Source organism: Anarhichas minor, unplaced genomic scaffold, assembly GCF_050575085.1.
Source record: "Anarhichas minor isolate MPS153535 unplaced genomic scaffold, ASM5057508v1 ptg000074l, whole genome shotgun sequence".
NCBI lineage: Eukaryota > Metazoa > Chordata > Actinopteri > Perciformes > Anarhichadidae > Anarhichas > Anarhichas minor.
The window spans coordinates 7740066-7759226 of record NW_027466520.1 but is presented as its reverse complement, the minus strand read 5'-3'; the positions used below and the strand labels follow the sequence as shown (position 1 = coordinate 7759226).

At 45.2% G+C, this 19161-nt stretch overlaps 1 protein-coding gene across 4 annotated transcripts; it reads left to right on the top strand.

Annotated features, from left to right (window-relative positions):
• The first annotated feature begins 942 nt into the window (after window positions 1-942).
• On the top strand, window positions 943-19135 carry pde7a (phosphodiesterase 7A). Of its 4 annotated transcripts, none has more exons than XM_076080494.1 (12): window positions 943-2036; window positions 9629-9689; window positions 12383-12469; window positions 13240-13394; window positions 13493-13556; window positions 14951-15147; window positions 15256-15387; window positions 15504-15595; window positions 15755-15899; window positions 16783-16879; window positions 17082-17162; window positions 17269-19135. In XM_076080494.1, the coding sequence occupies exons 1-12, from the start codon at window positions 1899-1901 to the stop codon at window positions 17547-17549; spliced, it is 1530 nt and encodes a 509-aa protein (XP_075936609.1). In that variant the 5' UTR covers window positions 943-1898; the 3' UTR covers window positions 17550-19135. The 4 variants fall into 4 exon arrangements, with proteins under 4 accessions (XP_075936609.1, XP_075936608.1, XP_075936611.1 ...); XM_076080493.1 differs by having other exon boundaries at window positions 12380-12469; XM_076080496.1 differs by lacking the exon at window positions 943-2036 and adding an exon at window positions 8392-8548.
• Window positions 19136-19161: the final 26 nt, after the last annotated feature.

The following is a 19161-nucleotide window of genomic DNA, read 5'->3' as shown; positions in this document are numbered from 1 at the left end:
AAGGTCAGGTCACAGTGCACCTCTACTCGAGATGCTTATTCTCTTCCTCTCTCCACTGCTGCTGCTGTCTACGACACATTTGATGTTGTGTTTTGCAGTGTTGCCTTAGTTGCCTGTAAAAGATGCATGACCTCTTTGTGGGGGGTACGATTGTGGGGGAACTGCTTTCAGACCCGTGGAAATGGGGAGGAGGGGGGGGGGATTACGCCTCCATTGGCACTGGGCCCGACTGTTGCCATGGCACGTCCATTGTCCCCCCACCAGCACATGGGCAGCACAGAAACCTCCAGTGAAAATGTTCATGTTATGGTCTGTTAGTGCTGTGTGTGTTTGTTTTCTTTCTTGTGGAATGATTTGATACATTGGGTCAGCAAAAGCTTACCATGCAAAAATAATAAAAAACAAAAAAGAAAACAATGGTCCATTATCTAACGGGCATTTGGTGCAGACAGATAAACCTAAATAATGCATGCAGTCAATAGAATGAGTACAAAGAGTACTGCTCTTCAATGCAATCGGCGCGCCTTGAGTTGTCATATGGAGCAAATTGCTTTCAGCCTTTACAGAGCTGCAACTATTTGCTGTGTTTCCTTGGCTAGTATTTCAAACTCCCGGTGTGTCTCAGCTCCCGAGAGTATGAGTCATGAGAGGAAGGTAATCACAGGCAATGATGTGGACCGCTGCAGGGCAAGCCCCGTTGTGGAGGAATACCCTTGAGAAAGTCCACGCCGTCTGCAAAACGACTGCTCGTGTAGGTCTTGGGATCGCCCTGGCCGCACAGCCAATCATATGCATCGGTTTATACGGCTCGCGCACCTTTGTCCAATCAGCGACGAGGTTATAGAACCAGCCTTAACGCCATTGGTTGATTTGAGACAAGGGCGGTTTTTTTTTTTGCTCGCTCCAACAGCACCATCTCTGGCAGGTGGTGTGTGCTTTAAAACCATACAGTAGGCTAATGTTTAGGACGATAGGTGGGCAGTTATAGGGACGCAAACACCATTTAGCGCGTTCATTTGTCGTCTTTTTGTTGCTACTTTTGCGTCACGTGTCGTTACGTTTGCTTTAAAGTCGCCGGAATCTCCGCGGACGGGATGCACGTCGGGGTTTCCCTCTTTGAGCCAGACACTTTGTGCTTTACGGTCAGCGGCGGTGAATTAAGACAACTGCTCCTTCATCATGCAGCTCGTGAAACAAGACGGAGAAGCCCTACATGTTGATTATGTGTCGCCACCGGCGTGAGTCCGCATGAGAGAAAACACCTCCAGGTCTCACACATCCTGGAGCCGCCTCACCTCATCCGCCGGGTTGTTGCATTCAACATGATATGTTGATGATGTTTATATATATATATATATTTTGGAAGTGGTTGTGCCTTTTGTTTTCATTTCGGGAGATGTGATGTGCGGATCCACGGACGCCACGCAACGCAAACGAGCGGACGTTGTGTTTTTTTGCTGCTTTGAAAATGAGGAAGCGTTCTCATAAAGACCCAGAAAATGGCAAGACGGTCTCGTCGTCCGTGGGCCCGGATTTGAGTAAAATGAGAAGAAAAGGAGCAAATGCAACAGCAGCATGAGATTTTTTTTTTCTCTCTCTCCCCCCCCCCCCCCAACAGAATGACACCAAAGGAGGTGAAGCGGTGGAGGTAGAGAAGACGCAGCATCAATGAAGGCGATCTGGACAAGTTTTGAGTCTCTCTTGATGAACAGAAGTACTTTGCAGCTCGATAGCTGATCGTTTCCACAATATTAAAATATATATATTTTTCTGGCTTTGAGGGATTTTCTAATTCACTCTCTATTTTCGCATTGCATTTGTTATCTTTTTCACTATTTTTTTTATTTTTATTTTTATTTTTTTAATACTTTCGATCCGGATCCAGCCCTGACTATTCAATGGAAGTATGTTATCAGCTGCCGGTTTTGCCTCTAGACAGGCTGGTTCCCAAGCATGTCCTCAGCCGCAGGGGAGCCATTAGTTTCAGCTCCAGCTCTTCTCTCTTCGGGGCTCCTGATCCGAGACAGCTGTCACAGGTAAATATATTTAAAAATCCTTATTCTCTCTCTCTCTTTTAATCATTTAGTCACAGCGGGGGTGGCTCTGGGAATCACACAGGCCCTTAAACCAGCACATTGTTTTTCCAACAAACATGAATAATCCAGAGGAATCTTGCAGGTGGTTGTTGGATATCTAGGCCCTAACACACACACACACACACACACACACACAGTGAACACTCTCTTGCAAAGAAGGCTCACAACACTTTCTTATCTCTTAGACCTAAAATACACCGCAAACTGAAACCACTTTGCATGTTGCCCACTGATAGAGGCCCTCTTGGCTTCCACTTTGGCCAACACTGGCAGCGTGATGCCTAAAGTATACCGGTTTACTCCTGCGACTTGCTACAGTTGTCGGAAGGAACGTGCCTCGGTGTTATTTATATTAACAGCCCTTGTCACACTGACGGAACAAGCATAAATCATTGAGTCATACTTGAACTTCCTGCTTTCCCAGAGTCTCTCGAACTCTTAAAAATGTGCCTCTGGCAAGCCTAGCCTCCTCTATTTCTGCCCTGCAGTGAAAGAAAAGGTAGGCCACAACAACATGTCTTCATGTTGTGGAGTCACGTTTTGCTTGACTCTCCTGTACAAAGAGAAACTGGCACACTTGCTTAACTAACTGTAACACACATGTGCCTGCAAACCTTTTAGCTCGGAGGAAAGTTGCACATCAAGTTCCCCAATGTGTTCCGGCTTTTAAAAAAAACAAAACGGTAAAACATCCTCACTGTTGCTTCAGTACGCAGCAGGGTGTATTCTCATCTCTTTGGATCACTTCCGGCTCTAGTTGGTGATGAACAGAAATTCCCACAGCGTAGCCGGGGCATCTCCCGACACATTAGCCACGCATTAAGTCACTGTCTTTTGACTGTGCGAGCATCCTCTTCAATGGGCCTTCCATTAGGGCTTTGTGCGAGACGCTGCTCCACATAACCACCCATGTGTGTCCGCTTTGAACCTTACCACACCAGCACCAAAGACTAATGCATAGACATGGCTATCAAAGGCCCTCAATGTGGCTTCACTGGTCCTTTATCTCGCCGGGTTATTAGCGCTTGTTATGAAATGTTGGGTATAAGCTGGCTGGACGAGACTTTTCTGTCCACCCATTGCTAGATTGCTCATCCTCTGGATACAAACGCAAGTGTAAAGCTGTTGTGTCTCTAGGTCGGGTTCACCGGTAGATCTTTTAAAGTGGGCCGGAGTTCATCTTCAATCGGCAGGCGGTGAGGTGTGCTGTTACCGTGCTCCTCTTTGTTGTGGGGGAAAAAAAGGGGGTCGTTTGGAACAAGCAGTGCACTTTGTCGTGTTAAGTGAGAAACAACAATGACCTGCACGTCATTTCTTTTTGCGGAAGCATTGTTAAATTGCACAAGGTTGACAAACATTTTAGTTTTTTGAAACATAAAGGCCTGCTGACGTAGGTATTTGTGAACAGTGGATTGGGTGAACATGCATACAGTCACACAGCAGTGTCACTCAGCCTTTGTCACAGAGCAATTACACTTCTTCTACAAATATTGTGTTTTGGGCCCTAACTTTGACCATAAGGGTGCGTTTGTCCTCGGTGGCCGCCGTGTGTTCTTTGTGTGTGTGTGTGTGTGTGCGTGCGTGTGTGTGTGTGTGTGTGTGTGTGTGTGTGCTTCCACCGGCCTGTTATTTGTGGAAGCAGTTCTGGACTACCGTTGCCACTGCCAAGAGGCAGTTAGGCATGTGCCTGGGCTCTGTGGGCAGTGGTTTGGCCGGCTGCCAGACTCGCAGATGGCCAGAGTCTCAGTCTCTTTTCATTCTCCGGCTATCTTGTTCCGCTCACTCACAAGCTCTCCCTCTCTTTCTCCTCTACCCCCCCCCCCCCCCCCTCCCCCCTCCTCCTCCTCCTCCTCCTCCTCCTCCTCCTCTTCCCTCGCAGATGAAGACATTTCCTCTAGTAAACAGAGGACAAAAGAGTAGGGTAGAAGACACGACGGAGTCTCTGAAGAATATGTCACTGTGGTCGTGGAATGCTTACGGTTGGGTGTAAATATGCTGCTTGAAGGGGCGTCGAAAAAACAGCCACGGCATTAGATAAATGGGCTCATTTCTCTAGTACAATGCCTGTATTGTTTTTTTACTACAATGCGTGTTGGTTGCTTTTTGATTAATTCCTAAAAGTGAGGTGGAAGATGATTTGAATGTTCTTTGTGTACAGCGATGTATGCTGGTCCCCTCTGGCTGCTCTGGGTAAACACAGGACTGAGACGGATTAGTTTGGACGAGGAGAGTAAGACACATCAAAGAGTCATGTGGTTCCCATCTAAACTACACAACACACACACACAAGCATGCATTGGTACGCAGAGTTAGTTTGGCTTTGCTGCACTCGTCTCAGAGATGCTCCACATGGCTGCAACTAAAGTTTCTATGCCATTTGGCCCAAAAAGAAACAAAAGAATCAGAGATACAAGAATCAATAAAAGGTATTGATGAGGCCGGAGCAGTCACATGGCTTGTGGTGATAATAGAAGGAAAGCGGCTCAGACTGGGACCACTGTTCTGCTTTCCGCTCAGTCCATCACATCGCAGTCGGAGATATCATCAGGAGCATGTTGGCCGCTGACCCTAGATCGACTCCTCCTGATTGCGGATGTTTAGGAACGGGAGATGAGGATAAGCATGTGCATACGGGTGGGAGATATCTCAGCTCGTTTCTTCCGCACTATGGATGTGTCTGCTTACGATAAGATAACGCTCTACAGCGCTTCTATCTGAGGGAGTTACTTTGTTGATTTTTAACTGAACCGATAAGCATTTTCTTTTTCTGAACATTGCCAATCGGATTGACGTAGTTTCAGGATGTGGTAAGAATGCTGAAGGAGCTGTTCAGACGCACCGAGGCTGGTGTTTCACAACAGTTCTCAGAATCTTTAACTCTCTCCCTGCCAAAGTTTGTTTTTTCTGCGTCATTTTTGCGTGAATGACCTGGAATGCATGTTGACGTTCACTAAGCCAGGATGTGTTTTAGCCTATTTTAGTAAATAAACAAGAATCGTACACCCCGTCTTCATTTCTACGTACTCGCTCTGTGTTTTTTCTCCGCCTGTCTGTCTGTCTCTCTCTGTAAGGGGCCCCTCTTATCACATGACCGTTCTGTTTTTGTGCTGCAGTGTCGGGTGCAATCGGCCGTGAGATTGCGGCTCCATACATCAACACGCTAACGGACGCGATGTCAGGGGCCAGCTGCTCTGGCTGAATATTAATCATATGTACTGTGGTCCTATAGACATACGATAGTTTGTCCACAAGCGCACTGGTTGTCAGCTTGGGTTGTGTTTGCTCTCCTGAGAAGGCTAAGACTTGCAAGGGGGAGGAGAGGGGGCATTAAACTGGCCCAGAGAAGCAATTAGAGCCTGGGGATGATGTTTTAGGTGAATGAAATTCCTGTGCGGGGTAGATGGCCTGTGAGAATATAAAGCTTCCCTCTCTCTCTCCCCCCCCCCACCCCCTTACCTCTAAGTGTGTCATAGAGCACATTTATACAAGGCCCCCTTAAAGCTCTCCGTTTTGAAGAATGCTTAAATCATTTTAATACACTTTATCGGTTGCAGATATGTTGCGGCCAGACAAGTGCGCTGCTTTGTTCTTTGACGTCAACACTACTCGAGGCGTCGGGCCAATTCACCCCCGGGGCCCTGCCCTCAATCCAGCGGCCCTCTCTCAAAAAAAACCTCCCAGCAGCTGGAGTGTGTCCGAGTGGACAGTGATCTCATAAAGCACTCACAACAGGTAGACTCCATCTAGGGCTTTGTGTATGCAATGGCTGATACACACACACACACGCACACACACACACATACTCACTCACTCACTCCAGACTTGTCCACATTTATGGCCCAGTTTGTGGAATGTGCCGTTCCACACTGCAGAGCGCTGCAAGAGGTCATAACTCAGAGGGAAGCTTTCAGTTTATCAAAGTCCAGCTGCTTTTATCGTGGGTATTTACGTGTGTGTGTGTGCGTGTGTGTGCACGTGCACGGCTTTGTTTCTAATATGTCAGTTTATAGGAATACTGCTGGCTTCCTCATTTGCTTGTCCCTGGCTGACTTACTGACAATGCAATGATGACAAGGAAGCATGTTTTGAAAAAGCTGTTTTTGAGTTATTGCAGCTCAGCCAGTGCCTTTTTTAAATTCAAACACACACTCACACAGTACATTAGTCCGTCTGCTTTGAGCAAACATCACTATAACATGCTGTCAGCATCTGTTTTAACCGTAGGAGTCAGAACATGACAAACCTTGACGACCTGGCCAGACATTTTGACATCACGTGACCTGAATGCTGTGACCCCCGGCAGCGAGACTAAGCCGAGATAAGAAACGGAGCCGTATGTAAACGAGCTCACGTGGGACAGCAGGGAGCACAATGAGCAGACTGTTGGGCTAGCAGTAAACCCAACGACAAACAAAACAGAATTTGGCTCTCGGACCGCGGCGAGCGAACTCCAACTGGCTCATTTACAAAAACCCAGCAGGCAGAATAAGCTAGGATTCCTGTTAGCATGTATCTGTGTGCTAGTGAGTTGATCTGACTACACTAGTGCAGTGCCCTTTCAAAACAAGCTGGTTCAGAACGGGCCCACTGCTCTCATGAACAGCTCATACAAACGATGACAAAACGACATAGTTGTGTCACAGACCCAGGTCGCTGCAACTCGCAGTCAGAAACACCGGTGCAATAGGCCTCTACTCTGGCTCACAGGAAAAACAGCAGGGCCAGACTTTAACGTGAGGCAAAGTAGGCTCCCTGGGGTCCCAACTAAAAGGCCCCCTAACAGCTATAGACTTATTATGATGTGAAAAATATTGAATCATGCTAATATTCTAACTCATTATTGCCCAAAAATAACTACTAAAACGCCCCCAGAGCACCAAAAAAACACGCAATTTGACTGTATACTACTTACTGGGCACCTCTACATCAGAGGAAAACATTGTAGTGCTGCATTAACTTGACCGAGAAATGCTGGTGGTGACGTTGCAGATTCAGATTTTACTCACAAAATATAGATATTAAAATATGATGTCTATATATATATATATGCTTATATGCTTTTTTTAAAGTCAGATGAGGCCACCTCCACCGAAGATGTTGAATCAGAAGGGCGCTGGAAGTAGGGGGTCCAAGGGGTCAGTAGTACTGTGATGCTCAGCCAAGGCCGTGCAATCCACATGTTTATATTATTCCATCGTAATGTAACAATGGAGTCGAGCCATGGAGAAAGAGAAGCACTCATTGCATAACACACGCAGGTAGGTAGAGAGTCAGGGAGCCCGTCCAATCATCAGCCACAGATACCGGATTTGTTTTTCTTTTTTTGTCAGAGCATTTGTTTCATTGGTTTCTGTTGAAGTGTTTCAACAAAAACATCAACACTGTCTTTTAAGAAGATTACGGACCCTATACCTATTTAACTTGAACTGCCTTTTACACTCTGCATCTCTCTCCCGCTCCCTTATTTCCCATCACCCTCAGCCGTGAAGCAAGGCTCAAGTTCATTCCGTATACCACGACCGGATGGACCATGGGTGTATGTTTTTGTGTGTTGGCACTACAAGGCGTGGCAGGGGTGTGTGTTGTGAGATGGCCGTTTCAAGGGTAAAACGTGACATCCCCCTCCGTTCACAGTGGGAATGTGACATCCACAAAGTGTTCGCACTGCCACCTCCTTCTTACCAGCTCACAAGCTATCACATGCCAGCAATGTCCACTTAAGTGCCAACTTGTGTGTGTGTGTGTGTGTGTGTGTGTGTGTGTGTGTGTGTGTGTGTGTGTGTGTGTGTGTGTGTGTGTGTGTGTGTGTGTGTGTGTGTGTGTGTGTGTGTGTGTGTGTGTGTGTGTGTGTGTGTGTGTGTGTGTGTGTGTGTGTGTGTGTGTGTGTGTGTGTGTGTGTGTGTGTGTGTGTGGCAAGCAAGCTCTGGCCAAAAGGTTTGTTTGGGCAAGTGTTTGCAGGGCTGGTCACTCTTCCATTCCCAGCCCTGGAGCCAGTATTACACAGTTCCCAAGCATGTTAAAGCTGATACCAACCCCCCCCACACACACACACACACGCTCTCACACTCTCTCACACTATCCGCCCATGCATCTATACACACAATCTATAATATTCACACTAACCACTAGTGCTGTGTCTAAACACAGCGGCCTGTTGACACTAAAATACAGCTCTGCAGATCACCCACCCCGAGTCGAGCTGTTTGCTAGCCGGTAAAATATTAGCTTTGGATTGGCGGCTGTCATGAGCTTAGAGGTGTGTGTGTGTGTGTGTGTGTGTGTGTGTGTGTGTGTGTGTGTGTGTGTGTGATTCACTGTAATCCTAAGGTTATGAAGTAGTCGGTATACAAGCGCGTACGTTTGTGTCGTGACCAGTTGCTCCCTGCGGAATGGGTAACCCTAGACGGGAGAGTGGCGAGTCGGGACCTAGGATTTTTGGAGTGCACAGAGAGGTGAGCCAACACCTCAGCGTAGCCCGGAGCAGCTGTCTGTCGACAGAGCAAATATGTAGTCACCACTACAGCTAGCTCTGTGGTGCTCTGCTGCGGCTGCCTCCTGGTGTGGGAAACTGTTTGCACTGGATTGTGTTGTAGACACAAGTAAAGATAAAAAACGGACGACCTATCCGCTTTATTTGTTGGGATCTTCATCCATATTTGGCAACTTGTTGGGCTTCTTAGGTCAACAGCAAGCCCCCTTATTCACAACACATATAACATGATATTATTTCACACTAGCACAACAACAGTATGGGATGAAGATGGCAACCAGCTGGTGTAGAGTCACAGCTGTCTGGGCCTCTCCTCATACGTCGAGAAGCATTCCCTGATAATAAAAGGGGAATTTTGGAAGGCATTGCCTGAATCCCTACACAGGACACTAGTTAGTTATTAAGTAGTTTAAGGGGTTTACAATGTTACTTGAGGTGATGGAGCCAATGTTTTACAACATCGGTCCTGTTTATTAGTTCCAGTAAAGTCCGTTCAAATTCAAATTTATTCAAATTGCATTCACCTGCTGACGTCAGATCAGGAAGGTCATTATTTCATACATTTTAAAGTTTGTGTATTTGTAACTGTGTTTTGAGAGACTTTTAAAGGAAGCAAACATGTCAAAGAACACTTATCGGATAGGTGGGGACATTTGGGGAAGTGTGTGTGTGTGTGTGTGTGTGCGCAAACCGCTACGCTGATAAACATGTTCCAGCTTCATATCATCAGCCTGATACGGCACTTACACCACTGCTATCAGTCATGTGAGGAACATGTTATGTGCGCACACACACACACACACACACACACACACACACAGAGAGCAGATTAGAACAAACAATAGCAACATTACACCACCCTCCACTTATCTAACTCTGTATGTTATTTTGTGTTTTTGAGGTGTGTGTTTGGTTGGAGATGGGATCGTGATACCACCCACACCAATTCTGGGACCGGTTGCAATTATTTTATTACAATAATGTAACATTTTATTGGTAATAAACCTTGAACGGTTGTTTGTGTTTCTTTTTGTCCGTTCAGAGACGAGGGGCCATCTCCTATGACAGCTCTGACCAGACGGCGCTGTACATTCGTATGCTAGGTAAGTGTTTCCCCGTTCTATGTTTACACACACACACACACACACACACACACACACTAGACATCAGTAGGTTTATCTCCTCCATGATCATGTTCATTTCTTAATACACAATGGCTTAAAAAGCAGTGAGATTGAAAATAGATGGATGTAGAGATTATGAAGAGATGGGGCTGCACTAGAGTGCATGTTCACTCAATCCTTGGCCTCTTGGTAATCTCTGTCAGAATAGATATATATATTTTGTGTATCTGTAGTGTTGAGTGTCTTTTGTTTGATCAGGTTTGTTGAGGGTACAGAACTTCATTTGAACACTAAACCGACTAAGGGTTCATTGGAGTGTTTGTGTGTCTGTGTGTTACGTACTGCTTGTGTGTGTGTCAGTTTGCCCATTGCTGCCCTCAGCAACCCTAAACAGGATAAGCAGTTTAGAAAATGGATGAGAGGACGGAAGGCTCATAGCTCTGCCAGGCAGATGGGAGTCAAATGCATCTAGGAAGCAGCCAGAAGAGCAGCCCTGGCGTCCTAATCAATAAGGCTATTGAGGATAATGGTGCGATTAGAGCCTGGGTGGACCCCCTGACATCAGTCCGCCCCACACGGATGTGCCCTCGCATGCAACTTTCGCCACCTTTTTATTCATAAATCCGATGCCGTTTGGCTGGTAGTGAGCAGCTCACAGTGTTATCCCGTCAGGGTCGTTCATAGATATCCGATTGCTGCTGAGAAGTTTAGTGAGTAGGCAGGGAGCATCAAACAGCAGGGGAAGTTTAAGGCTTACTGAACATCTATGTAGCTTTCACATAATATTGCTTAACTTTTGTTTCTCTCCAGCTTAATAATGCCCACGTCTCGACTGCTGCCACGTGCGTCTACTCGCAGTTCTAGCAATTTATCAAGCTCACCGAAGGAGCTTTAGCTTTTTTTTTTTTTAATCCTTTTACTTTGCTAAATATGACGGCAGTCTCGTAATGTCACCGGCGTACAGCATCTGTGTGTCTGTAGATGTTCTATTAAATTGAGTGTGAGGAGAGGCCCCGCTAATGCAGACTGGTGTTTGCACCGGGCCAGGGTTCAGTCTGCCAAGTTAAAGTTGATGTGCTTTCAAATAGCAGGACTCGGAGCTTTCGCCGCATCAGTTATAATGACATGACCTACATCCACCCCAGAGCTCCAGCACTAATGCAGCGCAGGAGAAACATGGACCCTGCGACTCTGAAAAAACACACCAAGCAAACACACACACACACGTGCCGAGCCCTAGCACACAGAGATTGATGTGACCGATGTATATAAATGTGGACACACTCACTACCTAGGAGTGCATGAATTGTAGTGTTGTTGTTTTTTTGGTCCTAATTTCTGTTTTGCATCTGATATGGTTTCAGTCTCCACATTCATTCCAACAACTTAACGAACAGCTTTTCAACACAATGCTGAGCATCGTTACGCCTTGAATTGTAATTCTTAGTTTCTGATATTTTGATAGGAGCTTGTGTAGTATTCAAACAGCCGTTTGCAAGTAAGTAACACACCTGTGTGACTTTTGATTTGAATTCTTAATGCATAAACGATCAGAAGTGCCATGCTGGAAACATACCATTGCACTGTTTAGCACCGTGGTGATTTTACTGCCGTAGAGAGTCTTGCTGCTTTTAGAGTGTTGCCTGGAACTACACACTAGCATTTTACTGCATCAGTCACCTCACCATCCTGTCGCCTCACTACACTCTCACTGCTCCCGACTGCAGTCCACAAGCAGGCCGGCCGCCGTCTTTTTGGTCCACGTCTGGAGCCTGTTCCCGCTGCTCTGCCTGACGACTAAATACAGTCATAGATGTACTACGGATCCCATCAGTGGCTCTGAGTACTAATAGTAGAGCAGATTGTCCTGACATGGCATTGCATGCTCAGCTGTTGATTGACTGACTTGTCTGTCTGTTGAATTTTCGACGTGGGAGTGTGTTTGTGCGTAACTGTGCTCGCACATGGATAGTATACAGCAGGCTTGGGTGGAATAGTATTTACAAAATCACATCTTTTGCTTGTTTTAGTTTGCTTGGAGTACCAGAATAATGGGTTTTCACCACTTGTTGACAATAGAGAGGCAAAGTCCTGTTTCACTTCCAATGCTTAGTGTAAGACAGAATATGTCCTCATTGATGAGTAAATGCACATCCACTACCATACTGACTAGAAAAAGTTGACACCATATATGGGTGATTATTTTCTTAACATTCAACAACTACAGCTCCCATGATGCTTTGACTCGAGGGATACGTTGCTGTTGACTTCTAACAAAATAATCTATTATGTCTTCAAAACGAAATAAAAATTAGGGGAATATTAGTGAGTCTAAATTCTAATTCATCTTATGATATTACCAGAATCAGTTTGGGCTTTTTAGAAGGACTGATGATCTATATGAACATATTCTGTCTGGCTGTGGTTGTCTGAACAGAGGCAGGATTTCAGCTGTGTTGGTAGTTTCACATACATTTGTAATTGTCTTATTGTAGTGCTCTGTTCAGCTGCGTATCTGTGGTAAAAGCCCATCCTTGTGGCACTTAAGCAAGATCAATTCCAGTATATAATAAAAAGTACTTGTAAATACTACTCAGCCGAGCACATTCAGACACATTTCTTTTTCAAGCGGCATGAATCTTGAGGAAATAAGTGTTGATTTCTTCTAGGAGATGTGAGAGTGAGAAGTCAGGTTGGATTTGAACCGGAACGAAGAATCTCCCACCCGTACCTGTGCATCGACTTCCGAACTCTTCACAGTGAGTATGAATCACAGCCAGCCGATATCCTCCACTCTGCCGGCCTCTTAAATAACAAGAGGCGATGTCGAACTGCGCCCACAGTTTGTTCCTCTGCAGCCAGATTGACAGATGTTTGTGCGCTGCGTTCATACAGCATTTCACATGATAGAGACCAAGGCGTGTCTCAGTGTGAACCATGTGAGAGGCTTTTTATCAAAGCTTTGTGAATGGGTGCGTGATAAAATAACCGCTTTCAAACTCATTGAAACCTTTTAAGAAAACATCAAACAGTTGGGGAGAAGTTGTGTGTGTGTGTGTGTGTGTGTGTGTGTGTGTGTGTGTGTGTGTGTGTGTGTGTGTGTGTGTGTGTGTGTGTGTGTGTGTGTGTGTGTGTGTGTGTGTGTGTGTGTGTGTGTGTGTGTGTGTGTGTGTGTGTGTGTGTGTGTGCATTTTGACCCAAAAGTAATCCTACTTCTTGCTGACGTGTTTCCGGATTGCAGCCAGGGTTTATTCAGACACAGTGCGTGAGTGTGTGTGTGTGAGAGACCACTGACAAAGCATGTCTGCTGTGTGATCCCAGACGAAAGGCTTATGAGTGGGCGGCTGTGTCAGCAGCGACTGTTTGTATATCTCTGTGTTGGTGTCAGATCCCCACCGAGTTTGTGCAACCCAAATGATTTTTTTTAGAGTTTAATGAGCTTCTAAAATAAACATTTACCAAAAAGATTGTTACATATTTTACACATTACATCTTTTGTCAATTGATGTGTGTGTCTGTGTGTGTGCAGCACAGCTGGGCACGTCAGCGGGCACCGCTCCTGAAAGGAGGGTCCACAGACTGCTCAGCTTCCAGAGGTACCTGCACTCATACCGTCTGCTGCGGGGAGTCCCCCAGCAGATCCCCCTCCACATCCTGGATGAAGACTACACTGGACAGGCCAAAGTAAGACACCCACCTCTGTATAACGATACCATGATAAATCACTTCTTGTTCAGACTTCGCATCACTAATTCTGCGCTTCTCTTCTCCCTCTCTTGCAGTGCATGCTGGAAAAAGTCGGGAACTGGAATTTTGACATTTTCCTCTTCGATAGGTTGACAAACGGTACGTAAAATATGATCTGAAATACTGTTCACAAGTTGTTTTTAAAAGTCAGGACACAGATGTAATGGAGCACTGATGATCCAGCATTAAACCAGCCTTTATATTCAATGTATTACCAATGGTGCCATCTATTGGATGTCTGACGACACAGAGGATTTACTGGAGCATTGCCCGTTCAAAACATGCCTGTTGGGCCAAATCCTTGGCCTGTGGTGTGGCTGCTTGCAGCTTTCTCAAGAACAACTCATACAAATAACTTTACACTAAAAGGGCCTCAAACAGCTACAGATTTATGAAAAATATTGAATCATTGCTATTCTATCTGTCATTCTTCCCCAAAACACTTAAAAAAAATGAGCATCTCAGCTGTATACTACTTACTGTGTACTTGTACTTCAGAGGAAAACCTTGTAGTACAACATTTACTTGACAAAAGAAATGTTGCTGGTTAGGTTGCAGAATAAAATATCATGAATTGTTATTATTAAACTATCCAGCATCATATCGTAATAGAAAGCTCCACTTTGAAAAGAGTTGAGATGAGATGGTAAGGCCTCTCGTTCACTCTGCACTTGAAGTAAACATTTGGATGCATGGCTTTGTCAAAACAAAATTTGACAAAGCCCTCCATGAGGTCCCCAACAATACAGCCGCTAAGTGTGAAGTAGATCGGATGAGAGGTTTCGGAGATGTGCAAAGGTCGTACAGACAATCAGAGATTCTTTGCTATGTAGTTAGATGAAAGAATTTATGAAAGATGAACATTTTGAAGGAAAGATTAATTCGATAATTGAATTGCTGAATTTCGAGGAGAATGATACAATATTTAGTTTATTTTGCCGTGCAGCTGTAATGGAGTTTGGTTCCTGGCTAAAGATCAACAGCAGTTCAATAGACTTAATTTTGTCTTACGAGGAGCATATTGAATTAACTACAACATATTTCTGCACTGGCAGGAGCCTCTGTAGATAAGAACAAGATATGTCGTATTATTAAAAAAAGGGTTGTGACTCAGACATGACCTGGCAGAGACAAGTATGTCTTCGGTTATTCTTTTGTTCTCGCCACATCCGTTTTTGATGTTTAGCAAGAGATGCGTAAGAGCTGAAGTGCATAGTGCTCCGAGAAGAAAAAGGATGAAAAATCACAAAAATATGTAACTATGGGAAGTGAAGACTGGGTAGTCCAGGCAGGCTTAGAGGAAGTGGATGCACAAATACAATTAACTACAGAATAGAAAAATAACTCCTGCATTCCACTGAGCAGAACGGATATTAATGTTTTACATCGCAACAATGTCTGATGGAACAATTTTATCATTTTGGTTGCAAGTGAAAAGAGATGAACCAACCGGATGAAAGCAGAACGCTCACTCTGATATTCCTCTTGTTCAGGAAACGGTCTGATCACCCTGACCTTCCACCTGCTGAACCAGTATGGCCTGGTGGAGCTCTTCCAGCTGGACATGGTCAAACTGTGGAGGTTCCTGGTCATGGTCCAGGAGGACTATCACAGCGACAACCCCTACCACAACGCTGTCCACGCCGCCGATGTCACACAGGCCATGTACTGCTACATGCGGGAACCCATGGTGAGACATGAAAACCTTGCACCAACGACGGTATATACAATATCCAGATCTGAAGGAGTATTCGTATGTTAAGGACCAATTGTAACCGTTGTGGTGTTGTCAATGCAGCTTGCCAAATCTCTGACCTCTTGTGACATCATACTTGGAATCCTGGCAGCCGCCACACATGACCTGGACCATCCCGGGGTCAACCAGCCTTTCCTCATCAAGACTGACCACTATCTAGCTACACTCTATAGGGTAAAACCACACAACAGTCGCTCTTAAGGATGCATTGAAATGGAATAAGTCATGCGACTTATTGAATGAATGTGTCTGTGCACATTTTTGTCCCTTTTTCTTTTTTAAATGTGCAGAATACCTCAGTTCTGGAAAACCACCACTGGAAGTCAGCAGTGGGCCTGCTCAGAGAGACTGGGCTGTTCTCCCATCTGCCTGCTGAGGACAGGTCAGTCTGACACTGAAAAGATGCTAAGTGTGCTTAGAAAACTCTGCTACATTTGAAGCTATTTCAAAAGACTTCTCCGCTGAGTTGGTAGAGCTAATGCCATCAGATGCTACACGCAGCGCTAACAAATCTGGTCATCTTGTGTTTCCGACCCCTCAGCCTGAACATGGAGAGGGAGTTGGGCTCCTTAATCCTGGCCACGGACATCAGCAGACAGAATGATTACCTGTCCAGGTTTCGCAGGCACCTGGACCAAGAGAACCTGTGCTTGAGCAATGCCAGCCACCGTCACTTCATTCTGCAGGTCAGTTAGCTCCTCATGTATGCGCGCACACACACACACACACACACACACACACACAAAACAGGGTTTACTGTAGCTGGCATATTCCTGCTTTGTGCCGTTATCCTGTGTGGTTGTCCGGCAGATGAAATATGCTATCTCTCTTCTATGCATCTGACACTTCGCGTCTCAGTTTTTTGACTGTAGTGAAAAGGTGAAAGGTTAAACGGCACCAACACATCTGGATTGAAGCAGAATATTTCGGTAGATAAAAACAGGTTGTGAATTTTGGAAATGATTACATCTATTCTATTTTCAATCAATTTTGACTTTTGGACTGAGGACCGACACAATTACAGAGAGGAGGACTGAGCGCTGCCTCGCTTGCTGTTTTTTGGGGGGGGGGAGTATTGTTTACAATGTCTCTGTAAGTTGTTAATATTAATAATTTGAATGTCAACGTAATGAAGGAAGCTTCGAACTAATCGGTACAGCCCAACGAACCCCATTTTAAATTTGACAAACGCAAATTTTAATTATTTAGACCATTTCTTCACTTGACTCAGCTTAAGTTATTTAATTTGACGGGCTTAGAAGGCAAAGATAAATATCCTAATGTCTTTATTTAATTAACAATAGCGAGGCTATTTGTGTTATTTGGTTGTTGTACAGTAGCCGATATGCTCAGTTCGCAAAGTCTGTGAAGAGTTCATTCAGCTGACTTAAATAAAATGCGTGTTTGAACTCCGATCATGCCGTTTCTGTCTTATTGCTGTTTATATTGCTATTCAAAACATATGTCGGGTAGTTGTTGGGATTCTGGAATATTAACGGCCGTCAGTACTTCTTCATCTCAGCAACACTGAGCTTTTCATGTGTTTTCTTTATTCCCACCATGTTACAGATGGCTCTGAAGTGTGCAGACATCTGTAACCCCTGCAGACCCTGGGAGCTGAGCAAACGGTGGAGTGAGAAAGTGACGGAGGAGTTCTTCCAACAAGGTTATCATCTTTTCTACTGCATGCTGTTATATTGTTTGCATTCCCCTTGAACTATTTATTTTGCTCTTTTAGTTAATCCAAGTACAGCTCCTTCCTTTGTGTTTTTTCTGTTTATTCTCTGCTACAAAGTGTCTATAATAGAAGATCACATGAGGTCATATAAAAGCTCGTGTATTGATTCTGTTTTGTTCTGCTCTTTTAGGAGACATTGAGAAGAAGCACAGACTTGAAGTCAGCCCACTTTTTGACAGAGAGATCAACACAGTTGGCAACATTCAAATAGGTACGTAGCTGTGTTGTATATTTGTTGTATTCAGCTTTCACCAACAACCTCCCCTCTCTCAACATGTAGCCCTAACATGTGTCTGCCGCCTCTTCTCTTCCTCAAGGCTTCATGACGTACGTGGCGGAGCCGCTGTTCGCAGAGTGGACCCGTTTCTCCGACACACGTCTGTCCCAGACCATGCTGGGCCACATGGGGCTAAACAAGGCCAGCTGGGTCGGCCTACAGCAGGAACAAACCTCCGTCTCCAAGGAGGCGGAGCCCGGCTCCGCCGACGCCGACTCGGAAGGCGCCGCTGCCGCCGCCGCTCGGAGAGACAGCACCACCGCTACGGCCGCGGGAGGAACCAGCTCCAAAGAAATACCTCAGGGAAGCAAAGAATCCTGACGCTCCTTGTGTGCCCTTTCATCTCAACCTCCGGGCCCCGGCTTTTGGGGCCTCACCACACTGGGGGCCTGGTGGGACATGCAGTGGCCTACAGCCCAGCTGCTGCTGCCCCACCTGATCCTGACACCTTCTTTATGTTTTGTTGCTTATGCCTCCCATCTTGATAAACCACTGATTTTATTTAATTTATTTAATTTTTAACTCTTTTTTTTGGCATAGAGCAATACATAGATACCTCATTTGGCTACTGCTGTCATTTATTTTGTTTGCTTTTGTTTTATTTATTTGTCCACTATAGTTTTGGCATTACTGACTGAACACCACTTTTTGTTTGTGTTGGTGAACCTTAAGGGGAAAGCAGTAGAAGAGCTGAAGAAGACATTTTCTTTTTTTTTTTCTGGTATTTTGAAGTGCCATTTGAAAACAAAGACTGAGACAACTGGAGTATTCCGACACGAGACCCTCCTAAGACTTAATGCCATGTTGCATTTGTATTGAAGATTCTTCCTCAAAAACAAAAAAAATGTGACAAGCCCGGTCCTTTTGCTGCCTCTACGAAGACTGTTTACGCATTTTCTTGTTTGTCGTTTCTCTCCCTTGAAGTGAAGTGAATCACGTCGGCTCCACGGTTTGCCTTCGAAGCACAGATGTGAAGAACCACTCGTTTTTTTTGAATTGTCATCCCACTGTTGAAGCCATGAGCAGTACCTTATTCAAACACACCACATGCCATAAGTTACTCCGCCTGTGCTACAATGTGTTCTTGCACTCTCAAATAACGATGACGTTGGATGTGCAGCTGAGTCTCCGAGAGACCCCGTGACGGTATTGTAGACGTTAGTCGAATCTTCCAGTGCTGGTTGAACTCGGGGGTAGCTTCCCTCCCAGACTGGAGATCAGTTACTCACTGCACGTGCATCTCACCTGGAACTCCACTCCACGCAACTCGACTCGCTCAGGGTTTTGCCAGTCTCTTATCAAGAGGGAGAGGGGGGAGGAGGTGACTGCGGACGATGCAGGGTTGTTGTTGTTTTCCTGGCTAGGATCTACTGAAGGAGACACTCCCTCTCCGCAGAATGTCTCACGGCCACATGCAACCTAAAGGACTGCTCGATTGATGCCTTATAACTATGCACAAACTATGCTAAGTGACCAAACCAGCTCCTGTTCCCATCAAGTGCATGGTGTGCTTGTCTTTGAATGCACTGTCCGATGATCCCTTTGCCTTTTTGTTGTGAGGAACAACTCCAGCTGTCCTTTTTTTGTACGGAAACAAAGATGGGCGCGTGACTCTGAACATTCCATTTCTTCGTGTTTGGTTCGTCTACCTTGATTCGATATAGTGGCACAAATTGTGTTTTTAACATTTTTGAAAGATAACAGGTGCTTTTCTTACTTTGGCTGATTTGTATTTTTGCTGTAAGTGCTGTAAGACTGTTGATAAAACTGTTTACAATTTGTTGCGACAGCCATTTTTGGGAAGACTTCAGTGTCGAGCCAGATTTTGTAAAGGCTTTGCTGTATTGACCTTTTTGATACATGCCTGTTGCAGTTTCGATTTGAATAATAAAAACCTGTTGAAAATAGTTTCATTGGCTTTCACACAGTTAAA